This window comes from Meles meles, chromosome 14, assembly GCF_922984935.1.
Source record: "Meles meles chromosome 14, mMelMel3.1 paternal haplotype, whole genome shotgun sequence".
In the NCBI taxonomy this organism is placed as follows: domain Eukaryota; kingdom Metazoa; phylum Chordata; class Mammalia; order Carnivora; family Mustelidae; genus Meles; species Meles meles.
Genome location: NC_060079.1, coordinates 75,516,794 through 75,533,880, shown reverse-complemented (window position 1 = coordinate 75,533,880; position 17,087 = coordinate 75,516,794). Strand labels below are relative to the sequence as shown.

The following is a 17,087-nucleotide window of genomic DNA, read 5'->3' as shown; positions in this document are numbered from 1 at the left end:
AAAACATTTGTGGTCATATCCACCCCGTAGTTCTTCTTTTGAGACACACAGTAGCATTTTCACAGCTATTTGGAGGTACTGAGCTGCAAGGCTTGGGCAACTCAGCCCAGGAAGTCAGCGCCGAGAAAAGGGAGCCGGGCACAAACCCTGAAGATCTGCCCAGGCTCACAGCAGGCGCAAGAGAAAGCTACAAAGAACACTGCGAAGCCACCACTCGTTCTCCTGTCTTTTCAAATCCCTTCACCCCAAATGCTCTTGTCTGGACGGAAGACATTCAGAGAGAAGATGATTCCCCTCCTGTTTCTGGAACAGGCCCTGACTTCTCTCCCCGCTTCCAATTTCACTTTCCTTCCATCCTCTCTCCACGATGCAACTCGAACCGAGCTCTTCCTAAACTCCGACGCTCTCCAGACCATCACTTCCTTCAGGAACACTCGTCCACAGATCCACCGGCCAAGGATAAAGCGGAGGCCACACTGTGTCATCAGCAAGGCTTCAAATGACTTGGCTCCTACCGACTTCACTCTTTTGCTCAGGACACCCAGCTTGTTCTCCGACTGCAAAGGCTGGAAGCAGTGGTTCTCAGACGGCTTGCTCTGACCCAGCAGCAGGAGCATTACCGGGGAACTTACTAGAAATGCACACCGAGCCAGACCAACTGAACTGGAGCAAATTCCGGGGGTAGGTCCTGCCACCTGAACTTTATCAAGCCTTCTGGGTAATTCTGAAGCACACCAAAGTTTGGGCATCACTGGTTTAAACCATGAATGCAAGGCAAATTATTATTTGAAGAACTCTGATGGAGAAAACCAAGAAATACTATATAGCACAGTGGTTAGAAGCACACACTCTGGGGTCACCCTGCCAAGGTTCGAATTTCTGCCCAGCTTCCTCCTAGGAAGTAATCACAGAACAGTTGCTTAGACTGCCTCAGCAGAGCGGGACACTTAGCGGTGTCGGTCCCACAGCAAGTCTGCTCGGACTTAAATCCCGGCTCTACCAGCTACCAGCCATGTGACCTTGAGCAAGTCACTTACTTCTCTGAGCCTCAAGGGCCTCATTTACAGAAGTGCCAATAATAGTACCTACTTCATACCGCTGCGGTGAAGATGAAACGAATATAACTGCACTGTGCTCAGAACCGCACCCGATACGCAGTAAGTACTGTGTAGTATTTATTCTCATTATCTTATTAATTTCATGGGGACCACATTATGTTTTGGAGATCAAAAAAGTCAGCTAATGTTCCTAACAAGTGAATAAATGCTGATGTTCACAGCACGTGAACATTAGGAAGGAAGAACTTTCCTCAGAACGTTTCCTCGCCTTTTTTTTTTTTTAAAGATTTTTTATTTTATTTATTTGACAGAGAGAGATCACAAGTAGATAGAGAGGCAGGCAGAGAGAGAGAGAGGGAAGCAGGCCCCCTGCTGAGCAGAGAGCCCGATGCGGGACTCGATCCCAGGACCCTGAGATCATGACCTGAGCCGAAGGCAGCGGCTTAACCCACTGAGCCACCCAGGCGCCCGCCTTTTTTTTTTTTTAAGGTAAATGAGTTTGTCTGGTTTTTATCCAGTATACCATTGATACCTTTCTGAGTTTATTTCCTTCCAATGAAATAGTACTTAACTGGAAGCAATGACTTTTCCAAAGGGGGGGGGTCCTGCTTTGAGGGGTCACTGAGTTCAGATTAATGCCTTTTTTAAAAGCAAAGAACTTAGAAAGAATGAAAAGGGATTTACTGAACACTCTCCCAATGACAGGGAAAATATTTCTGGGAATTATTCTAAGTACATATCCAGTATTAACACAGCTAGAACTAACTCTCTGTATAAAAGTGCCATCAACTTACCTACCCGCAGTCACTGAGAAGGAAACTGAAAATATCATGAAACACCAATCTGGACAGCAGGACTTCCTCGCTCTCTGCTCACTGTTAGGAGATCGTATTGTGTCCCCTGACTGGAACACGCATGTCTGGCCACAGAATGTTCAGTGCAGAGCACATTCGACTGAACATAAACTAGTGTGACAAACCCAGGTTTTTTGAAGACAAAAATAAATGGATCTACATAATGTGAAATTATGTAATGATATTTTTTCCAAGGGTCTCAAAGTGTTCGACCTCATCCTTAGAATATGAAAGAAAATATGAGAGAGAAAAAATATACTGGGGCAATTTACAAAACTGAAGTCAAAATATACAGCTCGTTCCTGAGAATTCCATATTTCTTAGATCCATAAAGATAATATGCCAATTAAGCCTGGCTTGGAAATTAGTTTAGTCATCAAATATTTTCTGGAGATGTCTGGAATATCTCCCTCTCTAATAGAGGTATATATGAGAATCTGATGTACCGAAATCTTTATCTGTGAGTCTCTTGATGTCTCTGGGTTCTAAAAATCAATTTTCTGTGCAAAATCAAATTAGGGCAACATAAAAATATTTTTATTTAAAAAAAAAACCAACATAAAGAATGAGCATTATTTAATTCTATGGGGGGGGGGGGTTGTGATTTTTATTTGCATGTGACCACCACATGTTACACAGTCTTCTTTGTTTTGCTTTGTTTTCCCTGGTACTCTAAAATTCAACTATGAGGTCAGCTGAAGAAACTTTGGCAGAATCTCTTTTCATAGCTCCTTTAAAATGGAGGTCACCGACGACAAAGAACATTCAATCAATTCTGGATTTCAAGTCATTTCCTCGATGCAAGAAATCTTACTTTGGAGGGAAAATAAAGGTTAATAAATTGAGATTACTCAATTTTTAAAAGGCATCAATGCGTTCTGGCAAATCGATACACAGCTCACACTTCGACTGATCCAGCACTATACGATCTCAATCACATGAAAAGGAAGGTAACAAATCATATTTTGTAACTAAAAACCCACAGTGGCAACAAAAATGGCTATCTTCTAATATTTTTGGAAAAGCGCACAGGGTGCTTCATTTACGACAAAGTATATAGTAAGTAATAATTCACTAGCCTTCCCGGACTGCCGGGAAAAAGAAAATATCGATTCCTCTGAAGACCTGCCTCAAGATCCTCCAAAGAAAGAAAAAATGTTTGCCGCCATACATGTAGGAGATGCATAATATGCAGCTTCCCCTACTGTAACTGTCAGAATTAACCTTAAAGGCAGCTGCTGGTAAGGATTCTGGACTTGCAGGACCCCTCGAAGTAAACCGTCAGAACGTTTACCTGTATCGTCCTCTGGGTGCCATCGACGCTGACAGACAATAAGGGTGAAGCCAGGTTCCACGTGCCGGTCACATTTAGTTTCGACCCATCAACTTCCACCTGTTGTGACACCAAATAAGACTGTTACCAGGAAGAAAGACAGAAAACTGATCTCAAGTTCACTGCCGCATACAAACAGCAGCCATTCTCAGCAGATGGCTCCCAAACAACCTGTCATGTTTACTGCTCCCGCCATGAAAGACAGGGTCCAACAGGAGTCTCCTTAGCCATCTCTGGGGAGAGGGGAAGGACCTGGGCACAGCTGCCTCTGGGTACTGAGGTTTCAAGCGCTTTCCAGTGAGTAACAAACAGCCTTCTAACTCTAAACCTATCTGGACATGCTACATTTACTGCAATTAGACAAGTAATGCATATAAATTCCAGTGACATTTTGCAACCCACACATCAGGGCTTGCATATAATATCCTCTCCAAGGACCAAGAAAGAACTTTTTCTGTGTTCATTTTAATGAAGGACTATACATTGTTATCTTCATTAAACAGAAGCTTTAATTAGGCAAAATTCTTTGGTGTTGAATATTAAAAGTCCATTTGAACTTTGCAAAAGTTCTGTCACATTTTTGTTGCTCACGAATGAGTAATTCCATCAATTTATGACAATGCCAAAAAAAAACCCCATAGTCTTTTAAAACAGATACTGTTAAGAGAAGAATTCTAATTTCCAAATAAATAATATAAAAGTAACTGAAAGAAAAAAAAGCAAAGCTAAATTAAAATTAAAAAGTATTGTTAGTTACTGCTTCCTTTTCACTCACTGATTCCCCAACTCTTACATATGAGAACGAAGAGAAAATCTCAGTATCATTTTAACTCTCTGGTAAAAACCCAACAAAGGGACATGTGAGTTTGCCCGACGTTCAAAATAAAGCAGCAGCAAAGTCCAGACACATGATCCCTAACGATTCCTTTACTCTCTCTTAATACTTACTAAGAGGCACACAGATGTTACCATTGAGAAGAACAAGTGTGCCCACCGACCTCTAATGGACTTCACCTACATAGAGGTCCGGCAATGGTGCGGCCGTACAGTCTAGAAGCGAAGATGTGCTGCTGGCTACGTCACAAAATACCAGTGGGACAGACGCAATGCACTCGCTTGTGCTTCCGGGATCAGCAGCCTCTGTGTCCACGGGGCACAGCTCAGTAAAGAGGAGGAAGGAACGGCCTGGGTCTCACCTAACATTGCTGTTTCACTCAGAGCTGCTTACTAAACTGGAGCATCTCCCCTCTCTGAACCTTAGCTACCAAACTAAAATAGAGTGAAAATAGCCATGCGAAGGGTGCTGTAAGATTAAAGAAGTTAGCATATAAAAGGTCGACCGATATTTCTGTCACGTAGGTCCTAAATATTTTCTCCCTTCTCCTGTCCCTAATGGTTCCACCATCCTTAAATGAGTTTTAAAAATAAGGTCGGATGATCACACTATCTGATAAATTATTTACTATTAAAACACTAGATGATAAAGATTTGAGAAGCATCAAAATATACATTTTAAAATTATCTATTTAGCAAATTAAGTATCTCCTTATGTAATGAAAGATTTCCCAAAAAAGCTCCCAATAGATAAGAGTTTTATAAATATTAAGTGCTAAAAATACCTTTTAAAACTGGGAAAAATATTTGCTTTGACATAGCTTCTAAATTTAAAAGGTTAGAATTATAAAAGTTTTATTTTTTAAAAAAGAAATTTAAAGGCTGTATGGAAAGATTTTTAATGATAAGCACTTAAAATTTGTATTTGATATTAATTTTTTTAAAGTTTTTATTTATTTATTTGACAGACAAAGATCACAAGTAGGCAGAGAGAGAGGAGGAAGCAGGCTCCCTGCGGAGCAGAGAGTCCGATGCAGGGTTCGATCCCAGGACCCTGGGATCATGACCTGAGCCAAAGGCAGAGGCTTTAACCCACTGAGCCACCCAGGCGCCCCTGTATTTGATATTAATTTTAAATCAACAAGGGTGACAGAATGCAACTGTAATTGTCATCTTTAGGGCTTATCGGGGGAATTGAGGAAAAATAAACGAATTCACTCAAATCCTGTAGAAGAGAAACCAATTTACTACGGCCTAAGAAAAGAAGTTTTATGAACGTGGAAATAAAATGCGACACACCCATATAACTGACTATCAGTTGGTAATAAAAAGGAATGAAATGCTGGTATATGCTACTTATATGGCTGAAGCTTGAAAAAATGCTGACTAAAAAGCTAGTCACAGGAGACCACACATTACGTAGTTCCGCTTATAATGAAATGCTCAGAAGAGAAAAATCCATACAGAGAGAAAACAGGTAAGTGGATGCCTTGGGCTGGAGCGGGGGGGGGGACGGATGGAAGGATTGAAGGGTGACAGCTATGGCGTGCAGGATTTCTACTTGGCACGATGAAATTGTTCTAAAAGTGACTGTGGTGATGGTTGCTCGGCTGGGAATTTACTGCATGCCGCCGAGTTACACACTGTAAATGAATAAATAGTATAGGCGTGTGAATTATATCTCCATAACGCTGTTAAAAACAAGTGACAGATGAAAACAGATGAGGGGGGTTTCGCTTTTTTAAAAAAATCAGCAGCACTATTTCATGAGAAATTAAAGACCTAAAAAACAGATGGATATATATATATATATATATATCATGTTCATGAATTAGAAGAGGCAAAGATGTCTTAGGACATAAGAAATATAAATCCTATAAGAAAAAAATAGATGAATTAGACTTCATCAAAGTTACAGATTAGAAAGACACTGTTGAACACTGTTATGCTGTAAATAAACAAATAAAAAAAAAAAGAAAGACACTGTTAAAAAAATGGGAAGTTGAACCACAGGGTAGGAGAAAATATTTGCAAAACACGTATCTGGTAAAGGAATTAATCTAAAATCTATAAACAATTCTCCTTTATAAGTCAATAAGAAAACCAACTGAATTTCTCTAAAAATGAGCGAAAGATTTGACCAGACATTTCGTCAAGGAAGAGAGATGGGTGACAAGCACATCACTGAGTGGTCATTAGGAAAAAACAAAATTATAATGAAATAGCACTACCCCCCACTAGAATGGCTAAAATGAAAAGGAGTGATGATACTAAGAGCTGGCAAACGCGTGGAGCAACTGAAACCTTTCCACATCGTGGGTAGGAACGCCAAATAGCAGACCTGCTCTAGAAAACCCTGGAGAAGTGAAGACATATGTACAAATCCAGAGTGCTCACGAATGTTCACGGAAGCTCGTTTACAACAGCAGAAAATATACACACAGAAAGTTTACATTCACCTCAAACTGGAAAAAACCCAGAAGTCCAATGAACCAATTATAATGGACAAATATGGTATATCCACACAACAAAAATGAGCAATGCGCATCTCAAAAGCATTATGCTAAGTGAAAGAAGACGGACACACAAAAGGACATATAGAACACGAGTATGATTCCACCTACAGAACATTCTGGAAAAGGCAGAAATCAGGTTGGCAGCTCCTAGCGACTTCGGGTATGAGGATATGCTTGACTAGGAAAGTGCATGAGGGAACTCTATGGGGTGACGGAAATGTTCTAAATCTTATTTCTGGTGGTGATTATAGGACTATACAGATTTGTCAAAACTCAATCAAGCCATACAATTAAAGAGTAAATGTTTTATTAATTTATACCTCAATAAACCTGACTTTTAAAAACAAAAACAGGGTGGTTCGGTAAGTTAAGCATCTGACTTGATTTTGGCTTAGGTCACGATCTCGGGGGCTTGAGATCAAGCCCCACAGCGGGCTCTGCACTCAGCAGTGAATCTGCTTAAGACTCTATCTCTCCCTCTCCCTCTACCTCAGCCCCTCCTTCCTGCTTGCTCTCTTTCAAATACATAAATCTTTAATAAAATAAAATGATTTTAAAAACAAAAACAGAGGGAGGAAAGTCTGCCTCTTCCCAAACTGAAAATGGTATTTTTAAACTAACTTTATCTTCCCTTACTGATAAATTAATTTCTCTCCCCGCATCCTCTTATTGGATGAGTGGATGTGAATGTTAATTTGGGAAGAAAGACAGAAGGAAATTTCCTTCTGGACAGAAACATGGGGGGGAAAGTCCTTTTCAAGTCCTGTCGATTACATGAAGGAAAGACACAGAGGGAAGATGAAAGTATCAGAGACCAGGGATCAGAGACCTCCCCATTTCCTTTCACGTGGACCCCTGGGAACACGTAGGGGAGTAGAAACGGAGAGAGATATGTGAAAACATCCTGACAGGTATCAGGTACCCTAAAAATATCTACGCCGAAGGTCTACTTCTGGAACATCATCTAGGACAGACTGTAGGCCTGGTGTCATGGCATCCCTGGCATGGGGTATGATCAAAAGCGTATGGATGGAGGAGGAAGCTGGATAGATGACCCAAACACATCATGTTAGGAGTCCAGAAGTGTTTACCTAGCTTAGTGAAATGACAAAGTCTGGGTCAGGATAAAGACAACATAGTACAGGGGACTCTATGTCTACAGGCAAATAGCAAGCAGGACTATGGGTGGCAAAGGCCTTTTCCATGACAAAGAGGACGAATGAGCACCTGACAATCATGGGTCCAGGTCCTTAAACCTTGTAAAGACACTGCGGGTCTGAGTTCTCCTGCCCACCTCTACAGTTATGAGGTGAGTCCACCCATATACCTAAAGGCCCCTTTTACCTGCACCCAAACTCCACACCACGGGGGTAGCTGGAGTAAGGGAAAGAAACCCGAAACGCCATGGCATCTGAAAGACACTGCTGGAACCAAAGTGTTGGGGTGCCTGGGTGGCTCAGATAGTTAAGCATCGGCCTTCGGTTCAGGCCATGATCCCAGGGTCCTGGGATCAAGCCCCACGTTGGGCTCCCTGCCCTGCAGGGCATCAGCTTCTCCCTCTCCCTCTACTGCTTCCCTTGCTTGTGCTCTCCTGCTCTCTCTGTCAAATAAATTAATTAATTAAATAATTTTTAAAAATTCTTAAAAAACAAAAACCAAAACCTAAAGTATTTCCTCCCCCTCACCACTTACTAAAGGCAAAAGGCTTCTGAGGACGATTACATGATGGACATACATATCTACTTGCACACCTGGGAAGTAATGAGCATAATTTCGTGACGTCACTATATAACTGAAGCAAGGAGGTTATCAGAGCTCCAAATCAGTATCTCTGAAGCATAGCTGCAAATTTTAAATGCGAGAAAAGAACGTGCTGTAAACCATCACGTGTCTTCTCAGGCCTCAAGCCGTAAACAGATTTCACCAAGAAACATAATTCAGGACAGAAGATGCAATGATACTATTGAAGCTTTCACAAGATGAGTGAAATCCAGATGTAAGTATAGGCCATTAGGAGAGGCAGGGAATTTGAACATTTTTTTTTTAAAGATTTTATTTATTTATTTGAGAGAGAGACAGTGAGAGAGAGCATGAGTGAGGAGAAGGTCAGAGGCAGAAGCAGACTCCCCGTGGAGCTGGGAGCCCGATGCGGGACTCGATCCCGGGACTCCGGGCGAAGGCAGTCGTCCAACCAACTGAGCCACCCAGGTGTCCCGGGAATTTGAACATTTTAATACTTTAGGAAAGATCGGAGCAAACCAACCTGAAGAATTCTTGTTCCTATGCCGTGTATTTGTCTACACCTAATTCTTCGGCCTAGGGGAGATGAAGCAGCAGGTGTGGAGGGGAAGTGGCATTTCACTATTACAGCACTGAGAACCTGACATAAAGCACCACCCTATCTTTTCCATGCCAGAAACTAATGGAAAGTGAAATCTAGGACAATGGAAATAACAGATTTGATGAAAGGGTATTTGACTAACAGGCCTAATAAGGAAAAGCTACAGGTTGCCCATGCTTATACACAGCCAGCGACCCTCCTGCACATAATGATCAGAAAGTAACCTATGCTGGATCTTCACATGCAATTTGCAAAACATATTTTTATCAAGAGAAAAAGGTAAATTAAGAGTATTATAACACAAGAAGAACTACTCGGAGAAACACAGGAAGAGTTCAGATAAATAATTCTGCAAAGTCTCAAAGACAACCATAGGAAACATGACTCCTCTTTTAAAAAATGAGCTCAAAGAAGAAAAACAAAGGTTCAAAGAAGAGATCATACAACAACAGAAGGAAATGAAAATCAAGCTGGTAGAACTCAGAAAAAAAATAAAGAGAAAAATAACATTATAAAGATAAAAGCCACCTTAAGAAGCAACCAAAAATAGAATCAATGAGACTACAAAGACAGACAAGGACGTGGAGAAACCATATAAAATGAAACAGACAAGACTACCAATATAAAAATTTATAGAGAAGACAACAGATATGGAGGAGGGAGAAATGGATCCAAAGAATATATGAACGACTTTCTCAAAAAGGCTTATAAAGAAAAAAGAATAAATGAAAGTTCAAAGATATGATGGGATAAAACTTTTGAAAATAAATAAAACCTCGAATTTGTGGGATGTTGTTTATGGAACTTTAAGAAGACAGACAGTTTTATGTGGATATTTAGGCAAAAATAAGAAAGCAGGCACAAGCAAGGAAAAAACCTCAGGTCAGCCTAATTTCTCAAGGGCAAAACTGATACATAAGGCTACAGGGCAATATGGTCTAAGTACTAAAAAGGAAAACATTGCCCCCCAATTTTATACCCAGCCAACATGTCCTTAAAATGTATCATATCAACATACCTTGTAGCATGTAAGAGAACTTGGCACCCCTTATTTTAAAAGGAGGCATCTCCATATATACTGATATGAAACCATACCCAAGAAATTACAGAAGAGCATACAGAGTGTGCTATCATTTGGTAAGGGAAAAAAAAAAAAAAAAAAAAACCAAGGAAAAAAACAAACCTGTGTTTTTTAAATGTATAGAACACCTCTAGATAAATATATGAGGAACAGAGGGGCTGTGGGACAGGGATAGAAGGCAGGCTTGCCTTTTACTGCACATCTATTCATACTTTTAAAATTTTGTTCTGGATCTGTATGGTATGTATTCAAAACTATAGAAGCAAGGAGAAGTGTAAGGGCCTATTTTCCTCTCTCATGGCAGCATGAAGTATTTACTTTATACCTTTCACTAACAAGGCACACAATACATAATAGCTGCTCTACTACAACTTCATTCTGGTTAACACACCAATATTCATTTCAGTTTCTCTGGTCACAGATTTATCGAATTCATCTCCAACACCCAATTTGATAATGTATTTTTGACAATCCCTCTGCATCAACTCTTCCTTACCTAGAAACGAGGGACCGGAATAAGCAACGCTGAGGATCACTTTCTAGGCTAAAATTCTATGGTTTTATAGTTGTAAAGGCCTTTTATTTAACATACACTTAGTTAATTTCTGACATGGCAAATTCCAATATTAGAAAGGGACTCTGTTGTGCTCAAACACCTCTGTTTAGGGAAGGAGATTTTTAAGATCTTTCCTTTGACAAGCAATAAGAGCTAACAATTTAAGTCAAATTCAGTGTGGGGATTAAACAAAAATAGACCAAGAGTAAAATGACACAAATAAAATTTTATCCCTTTCAAGGCAGACAATATTGTGGAAATGTTCTAAGCACTATGAAAACACTAAAATATTTTAAATTACTATAAAACTCTATTTAAAAAACAAACCAAAGATACAACATCTCTGTTTAGAAACACTAACCCAGACATAAAGATTTCGTGCCTGTAGTTTAAACAGACCCAGGACTCAAGCGCACCAAAGTTAAATTAATTATCATATTAATTCCGACCCATGCTCTTGGCAGATGACGTCTTCTTTTCTTAACCAAAACTGAAGCCACGAGACATAGTCCTCCGATTTTTTTGGCATCACTGGACCTTCTTTCTTTTGCTGATACCTCACACACCAGCCGTTTCCCCTCTGCCACGCACACGTACCGAACACCTTATATTTTCACAGATGGGCACCTGACCCACTATGCCCTCCAACCACCAAACTGCTTCTTTCCTTCTCTTCTCTGACAGGCTCTGTGTCTATTTTCCTATCAAGTAACTTCTCCCACAACCTCCTATACAATCTATCTGCTAAAACTATATTCTGAAAGGTCACAAGTCTTCAGCAACTGTATACTTTCTTCAATTCTGACTACTCCTTACTTCTCAGCAGGAAAGAAGACCTCTTGGGACGAGGTGATATTTAAGCCAAGATCTGAAGAGTGAGTAGAGAAACTGGTTGGTAGTGGTGGGTAGGTGGGAATGTCCAGAGGGGATATCCTCGTGTAAAAATTAAAATCCCAGAGGCAAGAAAGAGCTCAGCTCGTATGAAACCAGTGTGCAGAGCACAGAAAACACAGGCGAGCACGGCACCTTGGAGAGGGGGAGTGACGAGAAGCTCTAAAGGATTCCAACTGGAAAGTGCCCTTGTCAGCTATGTCTTTTTTTGAAAGATGAGTCTAGCCACAGTTTGGAGAACAAATCAGAGGAAATAAAAATGAAAATTACGGTGACTGGGTCCCAACCGTGGGTCGTGGGGAGAAGCGGGATACTCAGGAGTAGTATAAACTGGGGAAGGAAAGTGAAAAGTTTGAATACGGAGATCAGGAAATACGCACGAAGGAAAGGGAGAGGGACGAGCTTATCAGAAAGCAGCAGAATTGCCTCCCAGTGTTGGGTGCTAAGCCACAGTGGGACCTTGTGCACATATAATGACATGAATCTGCCTTTGGTGTGTCGTTTTGTCCAGCAATGCTCAGGTATTTGCCCGATGCAGGAATAAAGAAACTGGGACGCCGAGTTCCTCTAAGTTTGGGAATGCCGGAAGTGAAGAGTACGTGTAAGCTAATTACTTTAATTATTGGCCAGGATATCTAAGCTGGATAAAGAATGGAAAAACGGGAGTGGGATCCACGGATGGAGAGAAAATAGGTTGTCCTGAGGCAGAGAGACCACAAACTCATTGCTCGCCTTCAAATGCAGGGGAGGGAACTTGGAGGTTGCCAAGGAGGGAAGGTAGTGATGTAGCGTGAACTTCAAAGAACAAGAGGGAGGGGAACATGGTCTAGAATGGTACTAGGGGAAACAACTCGCCTCCCATCTCAGAGGTGCATGTGTTATGGGGAAAACACCACCACCAGGTCGCCGGAACCACCGCAAGAGACTAGCCCTCCGTGTGTATTTTTCCGTACCGCCACTTGGTTCTCCGCACTACAGGCAGAACGGTCTCTGGTGAACATAAACCCGATCATTTACAAAAATCAGAGGTAAAGGGGGGGAAAAAACGACAGTGTGAGAATGACCAAAGAAAGGTCCTGCCTGCTTCCGGAGAGTATAAACTCCAAAACAGATGTGCAGGGGCTGCAGTCTTCAGTACGAGACCATCGTATGTCTCAGCATTCTGTAATCATCTAAAGATTACGTTCTATTTAAAGTACGGGTATTTTAAGTTCAAATTAAGCAGCGCAAGGCTACAGTAGATAGAATTCACGCAATCCATCTTAACACACACTCTTTTCTGCCAAGTTTCCCCCACCTAAAGAGGATAACTTCAGTTAAGTTATTCATAAGAATGTTTTTGATGTTTAAAACACCACTTCAAAAACATGGTTTCTTTCCTATTCCAAGAAAGCATGGTCTTATATTTAACAGTCTACTGGTAACTCTGTACTCCATTAAAAACGTTTAACTGCATTTGTGGTACAAATAATGTTGATGTGGAATATTTTCCATGAGTTGTTTGGAACATTCAATTTTCCTATCTACGTAATCATAAGGGAAAAAGAAAGTACACACCCAAAATTAATTTGACATTTGTGGGAGATTACTGACATCCTTTACCATTAAAAAACAAAAAAAGCACTTCCTCAGAGGTACCTCATGACACAGTTGAAATATTATAACTTCTATTACAGTAAGCACCTGCTAGCTGAGTTTTTTCAAAGGTAGGAATGTAAAAACTTACAAAACAAAGTATTTGCCAAAAAGCTTTTCCAAAAATAATAAAAATTTGGGAAGATACAGCCTGTAAAGAGTGTTTCTGATTCACCATACAATTCTTCTTTTTGGTTATACACAAATTCTTTTTTGGCATCAAATGTTAAGACTAGTGTTGTGCAGAATTAGATCTAAGATAAAAATCAAGGTGTTCATTCCACTACTTAAAAAAGACTTTGATCATATATTTTGCTTTTATTTCTGAAAACAATATAAAGGATAAAAAGGATTTGTTGATCAAGCTATAGCTAATTTCCAGAAAGGAATAACTAGTCTGCCCTTTCATAGCCTACCTTAAAAATTATCAGTCCGCACAGAACGTGGAAAAAGATCTGCGGTTTTCTGATTTGGCTATTAGGCTGGATAGGATCCTAGAAAAACATCCTCCAACCCAACCCTCTCCTCCTATTACACATGTAAGGACATTAAAGAGCCATATAAATTATGGAAGCAACAGAAGCAATTATCTTGCAATTCTGAGTACTTCACTGAAATCCACATGTCAAAAGCAAAAGTAACACCTGTAAACACGAAGGTACAAGGCTTGTCTGTAGCAGAAACTCATACGCGAAGGTACAAGGCTTGTCTGTAGCAGAAACTCATAGCTTATCTGTACCTTGGAAGAAGACTATTCAGGAGATAAAGATGCTTACTGGTTCCTTTTGGTTCTTATCTCTTAGTGACTGCTAACAAAAATATTATTCAACTGTGTATCAAATCGATGAGGCCTACCCAACACTCCCTAATAACAAAGAAATCTGTAGACCATGCAGTTAAATACACGGGATATTACCACCATCCACCATCATTATAGTTCCCTGACCTCTACACACACTCCCGCTGGATAAGTGAAATGCAAATAAACTTTTTTAAAAAAATTCTGAAGTTAAAATGTTGACAATAAGAAGCACATAACTTTCCTAAAATTTAGATCCAATAACTCTGCTAAGTTACTGGCTTCGACATTAATTTCTCAGGTAAAACATGACAAAAATAACTCAAACATTCTTGTTCAACTTTAATAACAATTCCTAACATTCTAATATAAACCACAGGACAACCTTAATACAGATCGTAAAATGACACAGAAAGGGAAGGTTTTCTTTATCCTGCTCCCCTATTTACTAAATATACAAAATATAGTCATGATACCTCTACTGCCCTTCCAGAGGGAAATGAGATGCTTGTTTTCTGAGAACAAAAGGAGACAACCATTTTGGTAAGTTTCTTCTTTACCACTTTCGCCCTGGAAACAGTCTTTTATTTCTCTCCCAAATAGAAAACGCAATAATGACAAAAACATCAAAAGGGATTAGACACAATGATGAAGATCTGTTAATCTGTCACAAAAGATTATATTAAATATGCACGTGTTATAAATGTAATTAAATATATCTCAAAGGATGTGAATTACAAAAACAAATTTTAGGTACTGGTCTACAATCAGCCAGGGTGACCAATTTCTCTTTAATTATCGCCTCATTAATTGATCAGTAACAACTGTAATTTCAGCTGTATGGTTTTTTAAAAAAAATCCTACATTATTTTGCCCACACTTTAATTATAGTAGTAGTTTCTTTTGGATTGGTGTGATAAGGTCATTCTCTGCAGTTAATACTGTAAATTACATCACAGCTTAGTGGATAACCGTAGGAAGATGAGTTTAACGTAAGGAGCAAGTGAAACTGCCTTTTCTTCTACTCAATCTACGAAATTATGGCAGAATTTTGCATTCTCTCTGTAGATTTGTGGTTTTTTAAATTTTTATTTTTTAAAATTTCTTTTCAGTGTTCCAGAATTCATTGTTTATGCACCACATCCAGTGCTCCATGCAATACGTGCCCTCCGTAATACCCACCACCAGGCTCACCCAACCTCCCACCCCAAAACCCTCCCAAACCCTCAGTTTGTTTCTCAGAGTGCACAGTGTCTCATGGTTTTTTGTCAATAGTCAGTATGCCTGTATTTGAATCTCAGGTTTTCAAGCTGCCTAACTGTTCATGTCTCTGTGTCCTCATGTGTTAAATCTGTGCTCACGGAGTGGTTATGAGGAATGAAGTCAAACACTGAGACCAGTACCAGGCACGTAGTAAGCCCTCAGCAAATGCTGGCTGTTGGTAGACGTTGAATATAGTGATACTATATCCTCCCCCCACAATAACGATTATTCTGGATCCATTTTTCAACAGGCCTACTTCTGCTTGTTCTTCCATTCATATCTCCTCCATTTTTATCCTTTTAATTTTATCTGATTTCTACTAGTATCTCTTTTGCTTTTCCGGTGCATTTTGCTACCAGAGATGCCCCCCACAACGAGATCCCAGGACGTTAGTTACCGGTTCACTCACACAAGACCTGAGTGGTCTGTACCACTTTCACAGCAACGTCTAAGTCCTTCTTCATCCTACGTTCCCCGACGCTGCAACGGTGACATGCCATTTCCTAATCCCACCTCCTTTATCTCATCTGTGACTGTGCACTCTAGTTCCACCCTTAGAAACACGACTGGCCCTAACTGTTCATTTCTCCAGGCCAACAACAAATTTATTTGATATTCTTCTATCTTCTGTGATCCTACCTGCCGAGGCTTACTCCCAGTCCTGCACTCTCTTCTCGGCTCCTGTGGCCATTGGTGATATTATTCCTAATACATATACAGGTATATTTATTATCTCTTTCTTTTTACTACAATAGCAGTAACATGTATTTGGTAGTTTTATGCTTGAATTTTAAAATTGTAGTAGTAAATTTGTTGCACTCCCCGCCAAAAAAAAAAAAAAAAACCAGGACGTATTTTATATCCTTAAAACTGCTCATGAATTGCAGATCTAGTAACAGAATGTTTTCTAAGCATGAACAATAAAACTTTTTTGTCGTGGTAAGAAGTGAGATACTGGAATTGATGCCCAAGAACTACTCACCAAGCCCCCCCACTGGATATGGTAACAACCAGCCTTTTACTCTGTAAGTCCCAATTATATCTCAAGAAAAACACTAATAAAAATCTATATGTTAAGTTGATCACAGTTTTTCAAAAGGCACACTTGGAACGAGGCAGTAGGATAGCTTATCAACTCTATAAAACACTGGTGTAACTGTACTGGTACAAGGTAAGGTTTATGGAGTAACCACAATTTTTCTATTGCTTCTTTGTATATTTTTTTTTAAAAGATTTTTTATTTATTTGACAGAGAGAGATCACAAGTAGATAGAGAGGCAGGCAGAGAGAGAGAGAGGGAAGCAGGCCCCTGCCGAGCAGAGAGCCCGATGCGGGACTCGATCCCAGGACCCCGAGATCATGACCTGAGCCGAAGGCAGCGGCTTAACCCACTGAGCCACCCAGGCGCCCCTTTTCTATTGCTTCTTAAAGGAAAACGGTACTATCCATTTCTATCATTCTAATGAATGGTCTGGGAAAGTATTTCTTTTTACATTGTTCCTTCTTGGGTGAAGTAATTTTGAATGCACATAAAAAACTGGGGCGCCCGGGTGGCTCAGTCGGTTAAGTGCCAACTCTTGATTTTAGCTCTGGTCATGATCTTGTTAGGGTTGTGAGAACAAGCCCCAAGTCAGTCTCCACACTTAGCGGGGAGTCTGAAGACTCTTTCTCTCCCTTTCCCTCTGTCCCTCCCCCCATTCATGTGCTCTTTAAAATAAATTGTTTTTAAAAATGTACATACTGTTGCAGCAAGCAGCCCCAAGCTCAGATTCCCTAGTTGTTAACAATTTTTGCCAGTTATGATGTCCCATTGCCCCCTTAATAGCCCAGCTGCAATCCTAAGAACACAGATGCCCTCTGTACAGTATAACCAGCAAAATCGGTGCATTAATACTGATCTAATTTTACCATCAAATCCACAAACTG

The 17,087-nt window shown here is 40.2% G+C and overlaps 1 protein-coding gene across 2 annotated transcripts in view; it reads right to left on the bottom strand.

Moving 5' to 3' along the window:
* Positions 1-17,087, bottom strand: part of PCCA (propionyl-CoA carboxylase subunit alpha) — a 405,590-nt gene that overhangs the window by 91,323 nt on the left and 297,180 nt on the right. For both annotated transcript variants that reach the window (XM_045978130.1, XM_045978131.1), the window contains one exon: positions 3,207-3,305. In XM_045978130.1, the coding sequence (XP_045834086.1) occupies positions 3,207-3,305 (99 nt within the window). The remainder of the gene's footprint in view (positions 1-3,206; positions 3,306-17,087) is intronic.